This window comes from Telopea speciosissima, chromosome 1 (genome assembly GCF_018873765.1).
Source record: "Telopea speciosissima isolate NSW1024214 ecotype Mountain lineage chromosome 1, Tspe_v1, whole genome shotgun sequence".
Taxonomy (NCBI): domain Eukaryota; kingdom Viridiplantae; phylum Streptophyta; class Magnoliopsida; order Proteales; family Proteaceae; genus Telopea; species Telopea speciosissima.
The window spans coordinates 76,508,570-76,528,010 of record NC_057916.1 but is presented as its reverse complement, the minus strand read 5'-3'; the positions used below and the strand labels follow the sequence as shown (position 1 = coordinate 76,528,010).

At 39.3% G+C, this 19,441-nt stretch overlaps 3 protein-coding genes across 3 annotated transcripts; 2 read left to right on the top strand and 1 right to left on the bottom strand.

Moving 5' to 3' along the window:
* Window positions 1–1,317: 1,317 nt before the first annotated feature.
* On the top strand, window positions 1,318–3,374 carry LOC122649117 (xyloglucan-specific galacturonosyltransferase 1-like). The gene has a single exon (XM_043842482.1). It carries the CDS (start codon window positions 1,448–1,450, stop codon window positions 3,329–3,331), a length of 1,884 nt encoding a protein of 627 aa, XP_043698417.1. The 5' UTR covers window positions 1,318–1,447; the 3' UTR covers window positions 3,332–3,374.
* Window positions 3,375–4,993: 1,619 nt separating this feature from the next.
* On the top strand, window positions 4,994–9,109 carry LOC122649118 (probable phospholipid hydroperoxide glutathione peroxidase). The gene is made up of 6 exons (XM_043842484.1): window positions 4,994–5,156; window positions 5,692–5,768; window positions 5,993–6,054; window positions 6,317–6,435; window positions 8,496–8,663; window positions 8,812–9,109. Exons 1-6 carry the CDS (start codon window positions 5,103–5,105, stop codon window positions 8,842–8,844), a joined length of 513 nt encoding a protein of 170 aa, XP_043698419.1. The 5' UTR covers window positions 4,994–5,102; the 3' UTR covers window positions 8,845–9,109.
* A 3,359-nt stretch (window positions 9,110–12,468) lies between these two features.
* Window positions 12,469–19,051, bottom strand: LOC122644021 (AT-hook motif nuclear-localized protein 9-like). Its single transcript, XM_043837615.1, has 5 exons — window positions 18,359–19,051; window positions 17,339–17,406; window positions 16,700–16,831; window positions 15,442–15,603; window positions 12,469–12,907 (listed from the first exon to the last, which is right to left on the bottom strand). Exons 1-5 carry the CDS (start codon window positions 18,807–18,809, stop codon window positions 12,692–12,694), a joined length of 1,029 nt encoding a protein of 342 aa, XP_043693550.1. The 5' UTR covers window positions 18,810–19,051; the 3' UTR covers window positions 12,469–12,691.
* Window positions 19,052–19,441: the final 390 nt, after the last annotated feature.

The following is a 19,441-nucleotide window of genomic DNA, read 5'->3' as shown; positions in this document are numbered from 1 at the left end:
AGGACTTGGAATCTGAGATTCTTAGTCTGGAGAAGGGATTGGAGCATGCAACTCGATTGCATATGACAATTGAAGAAATTTGGTGTACAAGGAAGGAACTGCTCGATCTTTGGCCCACTCCCAAAGTGACGTGGCCATGACATTTAGTTCCCCAACTTTTGAATTTGTCAAGTAGGATTTCTAATATTCCAATTTCTATTATCCCTCATCCAAAGTTGATTCTCCTTTCAAACTTCATTTCTCACTTTGCCTCTTCTAATAGGCATGATTTTGTATCTCAGATGGCTACTGTTAACTTGTTATCTTAACTCTATTTATATTTTCTTATTACCAAAAATAAAAAAGCAAAAGCCTGTAGCGCATAAAAGTTTGCTTGATGTGTATTGTCTGCAATGGATATTGGTAAGCCAGATTGAAGCTGTTATACTTCTAAGAAAGTCATATTTGTTGATTTCATTTGTCTTATGTCAACAAATAAAAGATAAAAACAAGAATGAACATATAAGAGTGGACTTGGGAGTTAATCCGATCAATGACAAGCTCCAGTATAGTCATATTAAACGGAGGATTAGGGATGCCCAAGTAAAAAGGAGTGATATGATTCCAATTGAAAGAACTACAAGAGCTAAGGGTAGACCTAAAATGACCATAAGAGAAGTGGTGAGAAAGGACATGCATAGTTCAAGTCTTGTACCAAGTATGATCATAGGCAGAGCCTATTGGAAGACAAGGATCCATGTTGCATACTCCATTTAAGTGAGATTCTCTAGATATGCGAGTTATGTCTCTTTCATCTTATTATCTTTCATCCTTTATTTATTTCATTTGTCCTTTTTCTTTTTGTCATTTCTTATCCTGAACCCCCGATCCCATTAAGTTGGGATAAAGCTGAGTTTGTTGTTGTTGTTCTTAGTATATTTGTCTGTGTATGTGAAGGAATAACCTGCAAATAATAGAGAGAGAGAGAGATAGAGGATTGACTTCTAATTTTTAAATAATAAATTTTCTTCATAAACACACGCGAAGATGAATTTAGATTTATATAAGTTGTGGGATGGTGGTGGCAGAAGAAATGATTCAAATGATTGGCAATGATTCAGATGATTGGTTTCTTGGGCATTTACCAACTACACCGCAGATGCTTCCACGCCGCCCAAAACAGAGTATACTAATTACGTAATCTGTATTTAAATAAGACCAGTTAAGGGACGTGCACTGGTGTAGGCAAACAAATCTGTCTCTACGTGACTACGTGCTTCCATGCTCTGTTGAGCCCTTTCCCTCTCTTCTCTCTCTCTTTGATAAGTTGGTTGGTGAGAGCACTTGGTATAAGGAGGGATTCATGAGTTGCAGATAACACCCAGCAAGGTACTGAGGCAAGATCTGTTAAAGGGAGAGGAAGGGAAGGGAAGGGGTTGGGGGGACGAAGAGAGAAACAAAGTTAGAGATGGCAGTTTCTGTGTCAAAGAGGAGAGGAAGTGTTAAAGATGGAAAGAAACCAGTAGAGGTTGCAGAGGTGGGACTGATGAGCACAATCTTATGTGGGATGCTCTATCGGATTCCAATGTTGTTTCTGCTTTCCATATTTCTCTTCATATGGTCTTCTTCATCCATCATAATGTCTGGTTCTTTCTTCCATGTCTGCGTCTCCTCTCGCAAACTCAGCGATCTTTATTGTCTCTCCGCAGGAACCCATCCTAGCTTCCATCTCCCTATTCCCCTCAATCATACCAGTAACAATGAGAGTGGTAAAGTCTTTGACGCTATAAGGTCAAGTTTTGATGCTATCAACACCACTACCAGTGGCAGCATCCACGATGATTCTTGGTCTACGTCTGGGTCAGCCAAGGACGACAGGATTGACAACTACAGCAGCGGTAGCAACCAAGATAGTAATGCTGGTGCTGCCAACCAAATCAACGATGATTTAGATTCCAAGATTGCTAATGCTAAGGCAGTAGAGGAGCAATTACAACTCCATCATCCCTTTTCTTCGGATAAAAAAAAAAAACGTACGCAGAGCAATGGCAATGACAGCAAAAACAGTGGTAACGATGATAGAGAAACCACGATTGCGAAAGCAGTTAAGGCAGTCGAAGAACAGCTACAGATTCATCGTTCTTGGGCATCTGGTTCTTCCATCATGAATCATCAGGCTTGCGATGGAAGGGGTGTTTTTGTGTATGATCTTCCTTCTAAATTCAACAAAGACCTGCTCGGTCACTGTGGAGATATGATGCCATGGGAGGGTTCGAGTTTCTGTGAGTATATGGAAAATGAGGCAATGGGTCGGCCGATTCCGGCGCTCGGCAAGGGCTGGTACCGAACCCATCAGTACTCGCTCGAACCGATGCTACATGCGAAGGTGTTGAAGCACCCTTGCAGAGTCTACAATCCGGATGAAGCTAAGCTCTTCTACGTCCCTTACTATGGAGGACTGGATATCTTGAGGTGGCACTTCAAGAAAAACACTACCGATGATGTCAAGGATGCATTGGGGCTCGAGCTCCTGAATTGGCTTGGGACACAGAAATCTTGGGATCGAAACAATGGGAAGGATCATGTTTTTGTGTTGGGGAAGATCTCTTGGGACTTCCGTCGAACAGTCAAGGCAGCCTGGGGGACTGGTTTCCTGCACCTAGAACAGATGCAGAATCCTATAAAGCTCTTGATCGAGCGACAACCATGGGAGATCAACGACATTGGGATTCCACATCCGACGAACTTCCACCCTCAGTCAGACGACGATATTATAGCCTGGCAATCGAAGATCATCAGTTCGAGCCGGAAGACCCTCGTGACATTTGCAGGGGCAGAACGACCTGAAGACCCATATAACACAAGATCTCTATTGATCAATCATTGTACGTCGAGAACCGATGGAGCATGTCGGTTCCTCGACTGCAAGTCAGGCGGTTGCAATAAACCCGAGACGTTGATCGAGCTGTTCATGGAGTCAGAATTCTGCCTACAACCGCCGGGCGACAGCCCCACTCGGAAATCGGTATTCGATTCTCTAATCGCAGGTTGCATTCCGGTGCTATTCGATCCATTCACGGCTTTCTACCAGTACCCGTGGCACTTACCAGAAGACCATGGGAAGTATTCAGTGTTCATGGGTAAAGAACAGCTGAAGCAGATGAATCTGAACGTGGTGGAGAACCTGAAAGAGGTTCCTAAAACTCTGAGGGATGAGATGAGAAGGTTCATAGTGTACGAACTATTACCTGGGTTGGTTTATGGAGATTCAAATGCACAGCTACAGAGGTTCCAAGATGCTTTCTCCCTATCCATAAACCATCTGCTTAATAGGGTCAGCAAATTGGAATGAACCCATATTGTATTTTTCTCTCTTTTTTGCTGTAACTGAACTGATCTGATCTGATCTGATCTTCTTCCCCAAATGTAAGTGTGAAACCCGTAATTTGTAAGGATCTGTAGAGCATTCCTTTTGGAGCTTTTGCCTTCTTGTCCACATATTTCTTCCCACGTGTCACGTAATTCTGTGTCCACGTGTTCACATAAAAAGCCAAAAACATATTAAGCAAACCGAAGCGGATTTGGCTCCTGTCCTGCCGTGGCGGGAGCAAGAGCATCCAGCACCACCTCAGATTTGGACATCTGGCATGAAATTAATCCAACAGTTAAAAGGACATGGGTATAATATAACCCACTTTCATCTCTCACCCTCTTGTTCTCCAAAACCCGACCCGAACCATTTTTGGTTTCTCTCGGTTCTTCCTTCTCCATCTTCCCTGGGGGAACGAAGCTCAAACCCTAGGCGAACGGTGAACGGCGAACGGCAACCGGCGACAGGTGACGGCGAGGTTAACCTGAAATTTAATTCTTCACTCTCTCTCATTTTCGTTCAAACCCTAAAAAATGGATTTTGTTTTTGGTACAGGGGAAGTGGAAGAAGATTTTGAAGTTCCTTACCGCCGGCGAGGCAGAATCAGGTAATGTACGTGACTCGTCAATTTCACTTTCGTTTTCCCTTCTCTGATTTTCACTTTCGTTTTCCCATTCTCTGATTTGAGCAGAATGATATCAGATGGTGGTTGAAGGCCTCTTTGCAAGAAGATCTGGATAAAAGGGTTTTTGAGCAATACTACATTCGACAAAGCAGGATCTTTGAGCAATAACGCAGGTCCAAGAAGAAGGATAAAAATCCTCTGCAATACTGATTTTGTTTCCTGCTGTACTTTTGGTTTACATAAGAATGTATTAGAGTGGAAAAGTTGACATTGAGGATTTAATTACATGACATAGGGTTAATAAGGGTTTTGGAAAGATGAGTTATAAGAGATGGTTGCTTCCTGATCTAAAGAAAAGATCGTTGTTCCTCCTTCTAGGTATTCTGTTCTGCATTCAGAGAAGCTCTATCTTCAATGGTCCACCAAAAGTTGAAACCTTCTCTGATTTTCACTTCTAGCAAAACCACCACCAAATCGAACCTCTAGAACTCAAGAAAGCAAATGTGGAAGCCATTCAAGAACGCCACAAGGTTATGTGACTCATGTGTCTGAGTTTACATACAAACAGTATAGGTTGCCAATCGGTCGCCCTCACCGTTCGCCGTGGGTTTGAACTTCCTTCCTCCAGGGAAGATGGAGAGGGAAGAGTCGAGAGAAACCTAAAAACCAGAGTCTATAGGTTTCAAGTTTGCAAATGGTGTCAAATGTTCGGGTCGGGTTTTGGCAGAACGAGAGGGTGAGAGATGAAAGTAGATTACAGTATGTCCATTCTTTTTTGACCGTTGGATTAATTACATGCCAGATGTCCAAATCTGAGGTGGTGCTGGACGCTCCAGCTCCCGCCACTGCAGGACAGGAGCCAAATCCAAGTGAAGCGAGGTTATCTGTTACGTTAAGTGTCTGACTTCATGGAGCGTTTATAATTTTCAATTGGAGAAGGTTGACATATCTGCACTTCATATGTGAAACGATTCTCTTGTCATTGACCAGCGACCAATTTTATCGTCTTTGGACAGTATTTATCTTCCTTTCCTTCCGGTTTTGCTGTCCTTCAAAACAGGATCTTCTTCTTCACCTTTACCCTCACTATAACCTTCGTTTTATGCTGTGAGATCAGTTTCTTCTACCATGGCTAGCCAATCGATCAAGAACTACAAATCCGTGCATGAGTTCACCGTCAAGGTAGTCACTTCTATCTGTATTGCGTCTCTGTCGTACTTTTACACTGTGAGATCAGCTTCTTCCGATGGTTTTTGGCTATCTTAAAAGGGGAAAAAAAAAAGATTTTTTTTTAGTGGGTTTATTTGATATTGTTCTGTTCTGCTATGCATTTAATGGTGTGATCTTTCCTGGAATCATCTTCGTTTTTTTTTTGAAGGGGAAGTAGTGAGGTTTGTCTGAATACTTAACATATAGGTTTCTGAGTCATCACTAATCCTTTATGCTCCCCCCCCCCCCCCCGCCCCCCTCTTTTTCCTGTTATTCGATTGTAAAATTATGGGCTTTGTGGTCTTACACTCTGTGTTTAACCCAAATAGTGAGAACTGTTAATTGAATTCGGTTTCTTTTTTTCATAGAATTTAGATTTTCGCCTTTTTGGATGGCCTTGAAAAGTTTCACCTTTGGCTGAAGCTAGGGAATTAGATAACAAGGGATATTGTTATTAATTGGAGATTGATTCATGTGATATGTCTATTGGGTTTGCTTTTGCTTGCAGGATGCTAGGGGAAATGATGTGGATCTTAGCATTTATAAGGGAAAGGTTCTGTTGATTGTTAATGTTGCTTCCCAATGGTAGATTATATTTTCTTTGTTTTCTCTTTTGTTTCTTTTGCAGTTCTTTTCTACTTGTGGCCTTAATTTTGGTTTTCTTTGTTTAATGACATCCAAAGTTTAGAGCATGGTTTTCAATGATCACTGGATTTGTGTAATTAGTTTTACTTGATGGTCACACTCAATACCCGTGCTACTAAATTATTGTTCTATATCACTTATTTCTCTTTAATTGGTTGCTGTAGTGGTTTGACTAATTCGAACTACACGGAGCTGAGTCAGGTGTATGAGAAGTACAAGGACAAAGGTCAGATTTTGGTTCTTATATCTTGGCACACGCACACAAACACAGGGAGACCATACAGATGGATCTTTAATAATTACTATTAGACAGGAGGAGGAGGAGGTGGGGGTGGGGGAAGTGAATAAAATGAGTTGATTTGAGCTCTTTTTCACAGAAGAGCAACTTCATTAGATGTTTGTTCTCTTAATTTCGAAGAATCAACCATCTTTCAGTAACGTTTGTGATATAAACCACTAGGGAATTACTTTATATGTTCTTGGTGCAGGCCTAGAGATACTGGCATTTCCATGCAATCAGTTTGGTGGGCAAGAACCAGGTACTAATGATCAGATCATGGAGTTCGCTTGCACTCGCTTCAAAGCTGAGTATCCAATCTTTGACAAGGTAAGGGGGAAAAACAATTGAAATCCTTCAAATAGTGATGACTTGACTATTTCGAAGGAAAGAAAAAAACCTCATGTTTTTTTTCTGGTTTCATTTGGTGCTGGTAGTATAATAGATTTCTCAAAAGCTTTTTTTACATCCTATTATACTCATAAGATCCTTGGTAGTTTGAGGTACAAAAAAAACTGGAAAACAAATACTCTTCTTGAACATAAGAGGACATCCTTGTGAGATTAGGGGTGATGGGTTTTTACTTTTTAGAAACCTTGAGTAATTAGGTTTCATAAATCCTTACAATCCATAATTGCAGTGATAAGAGAAACTAGGAATTCTGAAATTCCTGAAACTGCAAGCTATTCTTATTCTCCTGTCATTGCTATTGGTTCCTAGATACTGCATCAAGGAGACATCCTTACACAGAAGGGCATAACCGAAGTTATGTCCATAATTATGCTTTTGATATAAAACCCCAGTAGGCTTATCCTGCTGGCTTACTTTTTGAAAAACCTCCATGAAGCAAATGTACTGATGAATCAAGAGCATGATACAAGGTGGCCATAGTCTTCATAGAGTTGGTTGTACATTCAATGGACATCGCTGGATTTGTATGTTCCTTGATGAATTTAAAGTAAATCTCATCAAAAAGACTGATTATCCAGGAATTACACTCAAATATACACGCCTATATTTTGATACTGGATATTTAAGTTGGGGCTTAGCAAATCATTACTTAGGTGCATGATTAATTTAGAAATTGAAGGTTAACCTTCAATATTTCTTCAGGTCTCTGGTCTCCAGAGGAAACACCTCTTCTACAATTACCTTTATAAGTTATAGATCTTCCCTCTTATATGACAAATAAGAGAATAGAGTGAAACCCCTTCTCTAAAGAAATCCACAAGAGGCCAGAGTGCCCATAAGTTCATAGTAATTTAGATTGTCAGTGTCTCCATGTTTAGCTATGCTGTATGATTATCCACAACGGGAAATCTGAGTATTGTCTCCCTTTAGTATTAAATGGCAGTCTTAACCAACATGCACCAATTTCAGCTAGATCCCTTCACACACTACCTGCCTGATTTGCTTTCCTGGCATCAGTAAACTGACATGCTCATATCATATAGGAAATTACTCCGGGCATATTTGTTCCTTCTGTGTGTAAACTTGCCCCGACTTTTGTCTCCAAAAAATTAGGAAAACATCTGAAAAAACCCCCTCATAAAGGTCTTTGTTTCCCTCGCTCAATTACAAATTATTAACGGGTTTCTGGATAGCATTCTTTTGAGGGGCTTTCTGATACTTCACAAGAGGAGAGGTGTAAAAAAATTAAAGGACAGAATTAGGAACCTGTTAAAAAGGAAAAATAAAGATGTAGCTAGTGAAGTTGAGTTTATATAGTGGCTTCAGTGTCTTAAAAATTTAAAGCTCGAAGGAATTATAGTTAATATATGCAAGTATTCATTTCACTTGAGCTTTAACTCAATTCTGATAAATAACAGTAATTGTTAGAATCATTACTATGTATGTATCCACAAAGGACTCTCTGTTTGAGGTTCATACAGGATCTGGGCATATGCAGTCCATTTGAAGCATGTGTATATAAGGATGGCCGTATTATGGGGTAGGGATTATGATATGGAATGGTTAGAGGTGTTTGTCAAAAATTTCCACTTTCTAGTGAGTCAGACTCTCAAGCCATTCGAGTAGAACTGTTGCTTAGTTTGGATTTGCTGCCTTAGTCAAAATAGAATTCTCTCTGATTTTATGTCGTACATCGGCCTAATTGTCTTTTGCTCTGCATAAAGATACACTGAGCTTTCCTTCCCCATAAGATAAACCCTGGATTTTACGTAGTCTACAACTCTGCTTTGATCCTAAAACTGATGATTTTAAAGTTTTTCACATTCTAGATCCACCGCTGAGTGAATTAGGCATCCAGTGGTTCTATGCGTTCATCATCTTTTCTCCAGCCTTTGTTTTTATCATAGTAGAGCATCAAGATACTCTGAGCAAAAGCTATTAAAAAAAATGGAGAAATCTTTACCTCTTTCATGTTTTAGGTTGATGTTAATGGTGACAATGCTGCTTCAATCTACAAGTTCTTGAAGTCGAGAAAAGGGGGTATATTTGGAGGCGGCATCAAATGGAACTTTTCGAAGTTCCTGGTTGACAAGGACGGAAATGTGGTTGACCGTTACGCGCCTACCACTTCTCCTCTTAGCATTGAGGTGAATAATTAACCACTTGTTTCCTTGGATTTTGATTCAATGGTGTAAACAACCTGTTAAGCTGTTGTTTTATTTTATGGATACATGTCTAGGACCTCATTTGAGTAGTGTTATATATATTACATCTCTCTTGTGATTTGTTCTGCAGAAGAGTATAAAGAAGTTATTGGGCGTCTCTTAGGAGCTGAGATGGGGAAGCATGTTATTCCATTTCCATGTTGATTAATAAAGATCTGCAAATAATCATAAACGAATCTATGTTTCTGAGATTGTGATTATATAAATATAGAGCTGTAAAAAAACCATGTCATTTATTTAGGGGACGGGTTTTATTAATACATTATATCCCTGTTATTGGGGTTTGAAAAGAATGTGAGGTATTTGTGACATGATGAGATCCAAAGATAAAATTACTATGGTTGATATCTCAGGTTCTTGTGATCAAATGTTGTGTGAGTCATTGATGTAAGTTCAGATACTTGGAATTGGTGGCTGCATTGCGACTATAAAAAAGGGCTTGTGCACCCGCCACTGCAGGGTCTGGGGAGGGTCATAATGTATGCAGCCTTACCCCCGCTTTGTGGAGAGGCTGTTTCCGGACTTGAATCTGCTACCACAAGGTCGAAACGGAGAACCTTACCATTGCGACTATATCTTTATTATTAATTTGTCTTATTACTGTCTTCTCTTTCCAGAGATAGGGAATCCAATGACTAGATTATTGGCCATCTCAGTGTTGGTAATCAGGTAGGGGTTTGGATAAATCATCCCACAGGGCTTTCAATTTAGTAAAATAAGCAGTCACAGACAGTTATCTTTGTTAGAGAGATATCCTTTTAAAGCCAACCAAATATCACAGGATGAACCAGATTCAATCACATTGGCTTTCATATCTTTGGATAGTGAATTAACACTCGGAGATTATACCATATTATCATACCTTTTCAAAGAACTAGATTCATATCTGAGGGATCCTTAGCCATATTTTAGGAGATCCATCAATAAAATCAAGATTAGTTTTGGTAATGAGTGTCATCATCATTAATTAAAACTCAAGATCAATATTCCTCTGGCTCTGATACCATCTCAAACCTGAGACAAGGAATCATAGAATCAAGGAAATAAGAGGAGGCGACGATTTGCATGGTTCTGCGAGTCCTAATCGCAGACTTGACATGGATGTTGATGCTCTTAACCTTCATCTCAACAAAGCATGACCTACAGAAAGTCACACATCTTCTTCCATGGATAACTCCCATTAAAAAGGGAAAATAGGTGATCCGTTAGCCATCTTACCAAAAAATCCCTAAAGGTTAATAATGCTAATGCTAGTGATATTAGCATTCAAAATCTTTCATCATTTGATAACTAGATTATGATATTCCCAAACATTCTCTTTGTGGTAAAACTGAATTTTGAACAGGTGAAAGAACTGCAGTGCAATGATGAGGAGAAATCCTAAGCTTACATTATCTACAGCTTTGCACTCTCTAGTATTGAGGGTAGTGCTCAATGCCTAATGTCCTTTAGTCAATCAGATCAGCAAACTTGGAACCCAGTACTACCACATTAGTAATCTGCAAAATGATTCTAACAAGGAAACAGTTTTATCTTACAAAATGGTTTGAAAAATACATAAGCATCCACCAAAATTTCTATAAAGGAGAGGAAGGAAAAAGATAGTAGAACCTTGTGCTGCATCACAGGCAACAGTAGTTAGACATTAGCCAAGTTTCAAGAGATTTCGAGGATATATATGTTGAGATGTTGGGAGTTATAGAGGTATAGTCTCACATCGATTATCTGGGATTTAGGATGTATCTTGATATACCCGTGACTCTCTCTATTTGATGCCTTAGGTTTTCAATTGGCCCCTTAAATGGTATTTTGTAGGTTATGTCTCTTTATTTAACATGATATGAGAAGGCATCATATTCCTTCTTCTGTTTTTTTTTTTTTTTTGTGTGGTTAGAAGGCATCATATTCCTTAAATCAATCAAAATATAGTTTTGGATATTGACATCTCATGTTTCCCACATTTAGATTGTCGGAAGGCAAACTTAAGTTTTATGACAGCAAAATCTCATGTTAATGAATGGAATTTAAGATAGAACTCCTTTTTGACTTTCCTAATTGTGGATGATATCCCATGTTCATTAGAGTTGGGCTACCCATTTCGAAATTTAAATTGTCCAAAGATAAGGGGGAAAAAAGGATTATATTTTCCTTTGTTTGATTCCTTCTGGCTTCAACTTTGTCTTTGTATTTTGATATCCCATTGGATCACAGAATTCAGCTCCCTAATGGAATGTAAGTCATGGTTTTAGAATTTGAATTTGGAGCTGACCGATTAATACCAGTTCCTGCAATCTCTTGTTGATTTTGTCATGTTTGTTGATCTTCATTTTTTATCATTTTGTGTCATTGAAACTTGTCTCTTGTAATAACAAGATTTACAAGTCTTTTGAATTGAAAACTTTAAAAAAAACCATAAATTCTAATCCGATTGGAATTGGAATCGATGGAGGATTTAGCCCAGCAAAAACAGGGGTGTTTGTGTCATTTCACAGGTGGGCCCCCTATGAAATGATCAACCCCCCCCCTCTTCCCCTTTTTGCTGGTCTGGATCCTCCAGCTCCAGCCACGGCTGGAGGAGAGCCAGGTCCTTTTCTAAGTTGCCCAGAACAACTCAGGGATAGGTAGGAGGAAAAATTAATCCCCCACGCATGAGCACACTTTAGATCAGATGGAGCTTAAACTTTGTGCACAAATGGATTCCTACTCTCTTGCCCACATGTCAAGTTTCAGCCTATCAAGGAATTTCCACATGGCAAAACATGACTTTGAAAATCTAGGATTATTGGGAGATGAGGTTTGTGTTGTATTAGGTTATCTGAGTTTAGTTTTGTTGATTTTTTTTCCTAGTTGCTTATTTAACACTATGAGAAAAGTTCTTTGTGGGGGGACATAGGGGCCAAGCCTAGACACAGTAGGGGGTGAAATGACTGCCTCACGGCGATGAAAAACAGAAATCCCGGCCCCGAGATGCCAGCACACGCTCTCTCATTGACTGCCGCACACGCATGACCCCTGAGCTTTCCCATAGGGAATGCTTCTCCCTCAACATTATTATAGCATTGAAGTTAATTTTCTTCTTAATAGAAATCCTTTCTACCAAACACCACCTAAATGTTTCATGGATTAAACCATTTCACCAAACAGACACCAAACGAATAGGACTTCAGCTTTTCCTTCACCCTTGGAGAAGAGAAATGTTTTCCCAATCTCTCATCTCCCAAAACAAAAATAATCCTTCTATGTACAATCTGATGGCAGCAATTAAAAAGAGCATCCCCCATGCACAAGGCTCCTGAGATTGCAGAGTTTGAGAGGAGCAAATGTACACAGCCTTACCCCTGCTTCGCAGGAGAGGCTGTTTAGGAGTTGTGAACCAGCAATAGCACCAATGGGTTGCAAAAAAGATATTCCTCTTCACCACCGGTGCAGAGAAACTTGGTCCAAACAAATACTGTATGGTTAAGCTATGATCAGATTCAAACGACCAAATGCCATGGACACAAATACTTTGTTAGCCCACACAGAGTCTGAACCAACAAAGCCAAGCTAAGCTAGTTAGCTCTCTTACATTTCTACCATTCTGTTTTGATAGGTATGGAGTTTGGACAAGATTTGTTCTACACTCAGCCACAGAATTAATAGGGCTCAGGATTTTGATTATCTCCACCCTCTGAAAACTCACGGGAAGATTAACATTCGAGATGAGATGCGTCTACAAGATACAGTGAATACAAGATCTCAAGCAAGAAGAACCTAACTAAATTTCACTAATCTACCATCGTTTTGAGGGGCCTCAGAATGCTTGACCCATGCTACAAAAATATGTTAGTACAAACCACATTATCCATTGGTGAACAAAAGAGGGAAATTTCTTAGGCCACCATGTCCTTTCTAATTGCCACACTACTTGATGACATGTACAAAATGTGCCACATAAACTGCTGAAATTGTCATCCACGTGTCAAGTCAATGTCGATGTGGGAATTCCTCATATCCACCGGCCGAGATCCTGGCCACCCACTCATCGAAGTAGGGGTCAGAGTTTGATTGGAAGGGGCACCCGATTTATCACCGGTTTGTAGATCAGAATCTGGCTCCGACTGTGCACCTGCTCCTGTCTTGTTCTTCGATTTTGAACCGCCGTAGACAAAACTACCCACTATCACCTACAAAAATTACCACATTACATAATTAAGATTCAAACATGTATATGGGTTTTTGAAATAAACTGACCATTCCATATTTTTAAACATCCATAGAACTTAGTAGATTTGCAGAGAACTGTAGCACCCGAGAAACAGAAATGATGAGAATGTTTGCACAACCATCAATCAGCACAATAAACCCATAAACTCATTGAGAAAGACACCCAAATCTGCTGCTACTACACATGACTATTAGACGATAGTGCCCGACCCAATCTAAGCAGAAACTATTACACAAGATTAATAGAGGATACAGCCAGACCCAATCTGCTGCTAACCTTATTCAAGCATTTAAATAACACTGGGAACATATGTAACTTTTTTTTGGGCGGGGCGGAGGGGGACATAAAAATTTCATAAATTTTCATATACTGATGATATGGGTGAGACATCTTCTATAACATATTAGCATGGACCCATCCATGTCTACAATTGGTTGTGAACTTTGTAATTTCCCTTTCCTTGGGCATTTGCTTATCTTTTACTTCTTATAATGTCTGGTTTGTTTTACAGACGTAGCCCATTCTTAACAGCCAGTTCCCAAATGCTCTATTACTTTATCACCAATGCTTAATTGCATTATTCATTTTCTTGTTCAATTTATTGTTAGCTTGTAACCCCCCACCCAAAAAACAAAAAAACAAAAAAAAACATTTTTCTGTTGATGAAGCCATCTACATTCATTAATAATATCAAACTTATTTCATAACATTAAACATCTAATATTGAAAGTATTTACATGGTATCAGCTTAAAGGTTCGACCCTCTTCGATCTTTGTCTTCCACTTGCTGCTGTTGGTTTCCGGTCTTGATCGTGCTATCCTACCTGAGGTTGTAATTGCAGCCCTCTAGAGGCCTTTGCAATCACCGCTGTCTGTATCGTTATCACCGCTACAATTGTCCACAAATCATCCTTACCCGAATACCCCAATCAGTCCCACCGCAAATCCCAATCCCAATTTCCCTTCCCTATTTAATACAATTATTCTTTTTTTAATCCCCCACCCACGTTCATCGTTTTTTATTTTTTCCTATCTTTTAGTTTGCTCAACCCATCTACCCATTCTTCTCCTTTCCTTTTTTTTTCCTTTTCACATGTATGTATCTATCTTTTTTCTCTAAAATCCCTCCCACTGAACCCATTCTTCTCCTTTTCCTTTTTTTGTCTTTTCACATGTATGTATCTATCTTTTTTCTCTAAAATCCCTCCCACTGAAACCGCCCATCCCTCCCAAATTGACTTTCATTTTTTTTCTTTTTTTTTCCGCCTAAATTCCCTCTAATCCCAGCCTAAAATCCCTCCAACATCGCAACTCTCTCTCTCTCTCTCTCTCTCTCTCTCTCTGGGCTACCCAACCCAACTTTTGAAACGGACTTTACCTTTTTCCTTTTTTTTATTTCGCTTCCATTCTTTTTTTTTTTTTGTTTTTTAACTTTTTCCCATCTCACCCGTACCCATATTCCAAACTCATTGATGTGCTACTGTAGCACTCCTAACCATATCTTTTTCTCTTTGATTCCCATTTGGGCCACGAAACGAAACTTATTCACTTTATTCCTCTCTTTCTATTTTGTTCCTGCCGTCCTTGAGTAGTGCCCTGAGTTGAGGTCCCTTATTGGGGGCGTGCCTTAGGTCGAGGGCTTCATCATGGCCTCCAAACACGTTGGTTCTATGCAATACTGATGTTCCTCATCAGCTCTGTGCAACGCTGGTTCAATGCAAAACTGTCACCACCGCACCAAGCATGTTGTTGTTTCACGTTTTGAAGTTTTTCGGGTCAAGCTCACTAAGGACGATCCCCAGTTTCGCTTGCAGGGGGATGTTAACATGTATATTGAAGATAAGGGTGGACCGGGTCTATGACCGGGCCACCAAGATTCGCTGGTGATAAGGCTTCCCTAATTATCTCCCATATCTAAGATATTCTACCAAATATGTTTCCTGATTTGATCACCAAGATTGTTGGTGATACCCTAAAATATCCTATTATACTTACCTCCTGTAATTGTGCATTCATCCTCTATATATTTGGGTGCCAATTGATGTAAGATTCATTCGATCATAATGAAATATATGGCTGTGTAGGCCTTGGATCCGTGGACGTAGGGCTTATGGCCTGAACCACGTAAAACTTGTGTTCTTCTTCTTCCTTTACTCTCTTCCATTGTTTATGTTTAATATCATAAACTTAACAATAACATTAAATATCTAAGTTATAAAATACATGGAAAACAAAGTTTCTTCATTAAGATAAGTATAAAACACATGAAGAAACACAACATAGGACAAAAAGACCTTCAAATTTTTGGAAACAAAATGTCGAAGCAAACTTTTATAACAGTGGGAGGTCTTATCCACTCATCCAAAGTTCCAAAATTTTGGTAGTTTAAAGGGAAACAAAGTCCTTTTCTTTTCTTTAAAATACCTTCATCCAAAAGTAAACCTCCATAATTATAGGTGGGATACACAATATTATAAAGGTCGGAATATTTACCTGAACTGGGCTTGCTGCGATAAGCATTCCTCCAACTCCACCACCAATAACACGGCCATCAGGACTGGAAAGGGAGATACTAAGACCACCAGTTCGGCTGCGGGATCCCCCATTGTCAGTGAGCATATAAGATCCTGATAAACATAATATCTCGAAACGACCCTACAGAGATTAAAACAAATTAAATAAGTTGACATGACAAAAAGAAGTTGCACTACAGCATTGCTAAAGGAAAGAAGTTCCATTGGTCAAAAATTATTCTTGTTCATTGCATACAGTATACACTATTTATGCCACACAATAATAACAATTAATATTTAGGCTTATTGATAAATAATTGTAAGGGCCAACAAATTTCCAGGGTTAATTTTCTTTGCTTTTTTTTTAAAAGTAGTTTGGGGTTAAAGGTAGCTTAAGATGGATGAGAAAGCCTAAGAATGGAATCACAATCATCAGTTGATATCCATCTTTTCCACTAGGCTCTCATTTATAGAATTTTATGTATGCATGGGAAGAATACAAGAAAATTGAGAAAATCTTGAAGGTGCTGCTGATACTAGTCCAATTAAGGCAGAGTAGGATGAGGGCATCCTTTCTTCTTATGATAGAAAAAGTACAATACGCAAATGATATTGCAAATATCTCAAGGGGAGGGAAAAAAAGAATCACAACCGAACACAGAGTAGCATCTGCAACCACAACTGACAACCGCATTCAAGATACAAGTCTTTAACTTTCCCTGGGTAATGTACCAAGTATTCTATGCAACTCTTTGTAGATTCAGTTCAGATTTATTTTGTAATTTTGAAATTAATTCACAAGCACACAACAAACAGGCAGAGACATATTGGTAAGAAAATATAAATGCAAGGCAAATCATATCCAGAAAATGTATTTTGTTGATTATCTGAAATGTTTTGTAACAAAACATACAAAAATTCCATTCCCACAAGTGACGATTTTAAGTACTGAAAGTTGAAAGCACAGATAAATCTTAACGGCCTTGCAACACCAAATATTTAGCAAGCATTGTATTTTTTTAACTGCAGACCTGATCCTAGGTTGGTAAATGTGTATGACCCTCAACACAAACAAACTTCTCATGTTTTTGATACCCTGTTTCACATCTCTGAAGTAAATAGCAGGTTGCAGACAATTCTTTGCCTGGCCAATGTAAATTCCCAAGACCACCAAATTAAAAATAAGTGATGCATCAACAGCCAAATACTATTCTCATGAAAAGAAAAACTGCATGAACCTCATATGTGACAGTCCCTCCAGAAGTTGAAGGTTGACGAAGTGTCACCGTAGACACAGTGCCATTGGCTGAAAGAATGCATACAGCCCTTGGCCCTTGTTGTGAAAATGACATTATTTTTGTAGCAATGTCCTGCATGAGATGATACACAAATTCAAGTTATTATACTTCACAGCCAAATGCAGTCAAGAGATGCTATAAAGCCAATAGAAGTTCCAAAAGGTGAGGTGCAAAATAAATTTCATCATCAAGCAAGATTGAAGGCTTTTTAACTGCACCAGTTCCGAGAAATTACAGTGACAAAGTAATGTGTTGGGAAAGGAAAAAGGAATCCTATCTTCATTAAAGCCCTATAAACAAAAAATTGTGGGGAAGTGGAAGAACACACTAGAGCCACATCATGTTAAGCATTATCCATATTCTTTTCAATGATCGCATCGCTGTCTTTTCTGAAATCTTCTGAAGGACAGTCTTGTGACTTCTAAGTATCAGAACACGATAGGGTACCATTTATGGGGGAGCCGAGGTTAACTAAATAACTAAGCAAGCTTCCCCTTCATGAGAAAGCTAACGGTTTATGATTTAACGTGCAATTTCAAGCGTATGGAAACAATAAAAAGTAATAGAAATATGGAATACCTCCCCTACTGAAATTGTGATGATATGTGGAGTAAAACCCATTCCAGCAGAACCAGAGAGCCATTCACCTAACAAGACAATAAGTCATTTGCAAATGTGACTAAAACACCCAAAAGTAAAAAATGCTAATGTGAAAAAATAAGACTATAGTTACTCCAGAATAAATTCAGTAATAAAACAAGAAAACAGAACCAGAAGAAAGGAACTAGCTTATAGGACATAATAGGCCTAACGGTGGCATTCAAGGCATGCAGAGAAAGAACAATGTTGTTTCTGTTTTGGGGTACACAAGTGCAGATGGAGCAAAGGTGGAAGAATAATCAAGAACAGAGCCTAACATGGTGCTTCTTAGGAAAAGCTCTGATAAACCATCCCTTCTTCATCTCTCACTGTCCTTATAATGGATGAAAATAACAACTGTAAGCAGTTAAAGCTAACAAGTGACAAAACCAAAATGCCTTCATATAAATAGCCAGGGGATTTTCACAATCACCCAAGTCTGGTACAAGAAAGAGTGATATCACTGAAATGTTGGCACGGCACTAACCCAAGGGAAGCCATGACCACTGAAATGTTGGCATGAATTGGAGCCAAATACATCAAAATGGGAACTCCAGAACTAAGTGTATAGATGAAATCTCAATATAAAACAAATACTTCTTGTTGGCACATGCCACTAGTGCCTGTCAACAAACAAGATTGGGGGAACAAAGATCACAAATCCTATGAACCCCATTAGAAATTGATACTGGTATTTGATAATAATAATTAGTCTTCTATCAAGATCAGTAATGCTTCTGGTTTTCGAAATTAAACAGTAGCAACATACAAATAGTCTGCATGATACAGCCTAAAATTTAAGATACCCGACACAGGAAGAACAATGCCTCATGGGCAACAGAAATCTATGAAATCGAAACTTTCAAATTGATCTCTGTTGAGAATAATTGAAACAAGATCCACTTCGAGGATTCCTTACAATGTCTACGGAGAAGAAATTAAAAATCTGGGATTACTCACCAAGAGAAGCTAATTGTTGCTTCCTGCCAGTCCCCGGAGGCCGCCCTCTACCCCGCTTCTGAGATGGTGCGGTTGAAGAGGCTGGAGGAGCAGAGGAGGACAAGGGAGATAACGCCAATGATACGGTGCCATCAGTGCCGTACTTCCGAGGTCTACCCCTTTTCCTCCGAACAGGCTCTCCTTGCGAAACCCCAGTTGGACCTGAAACACTCACGTTACCGCTATGAGGTGAAATGGCCGACGAAGGCTCTACTTGAAATGTCGATCCAGCAGAACTGCCACCAATATTTGATTGCATCGGCATGGTTGGACTAGACAATGGACGAAAACCAGGCGGTCCATGCAACCCAGTCTGAGCTCCAGGTCCTGACCCTGCTACTCCTCTCTGCTGCTGCAGCATATTATAATACGATGAAGACCCAGGTAACGCCATGGCATCTCTCCCATCCATGCATTTACTTATCAATTGATTACACACGCACTTGTGCTACTTGTTAATGGATAAACCAAACCTCCTAAAGCTTCCTTATCCACAACTTTGGAGAAATCCACTAGGCTCTCAGCCTCTCATAATATTCGAAAGTAAAGAGATCGGCAGACTATGATCTGAACGAAGACCATTTCATAACTGGGATTCCGATAGAGGTATTTGATATGAGTAAGGTACGTGAACGAAGGTTAGAGCTACGATCATAATGAAACTAAAAGTACCCTGAACCAAATCACAACCCCTTTATTTCAAAATTTAATACTAAAATCCTATACAAAATACTTCCATCAGAACTTGAACAGTAATCCAAACACAAAATGCAGTTGAATGTTAGGTTTAGATGTCCGAGGAGTACGTCTTCTTGACTCGGAGGATAGCTTCGGCACTGAATCGTACTAAGAACACAGATTCGAATTTCTTCGAAGGAAAATTCAAAGGAAGTAGCGCAAGTTAAATTAAAGATGAAATGCTTCTTTTTCTTATTCTTTGGAACGAAGCAGAAAGGCAAAATTCTGAACTGGAACGTCCAAAAAGAAATGCGAAGACGAATGACACAAGAAAACAAAAAGAGAAGGAATCTAGAGAGAGAGAGT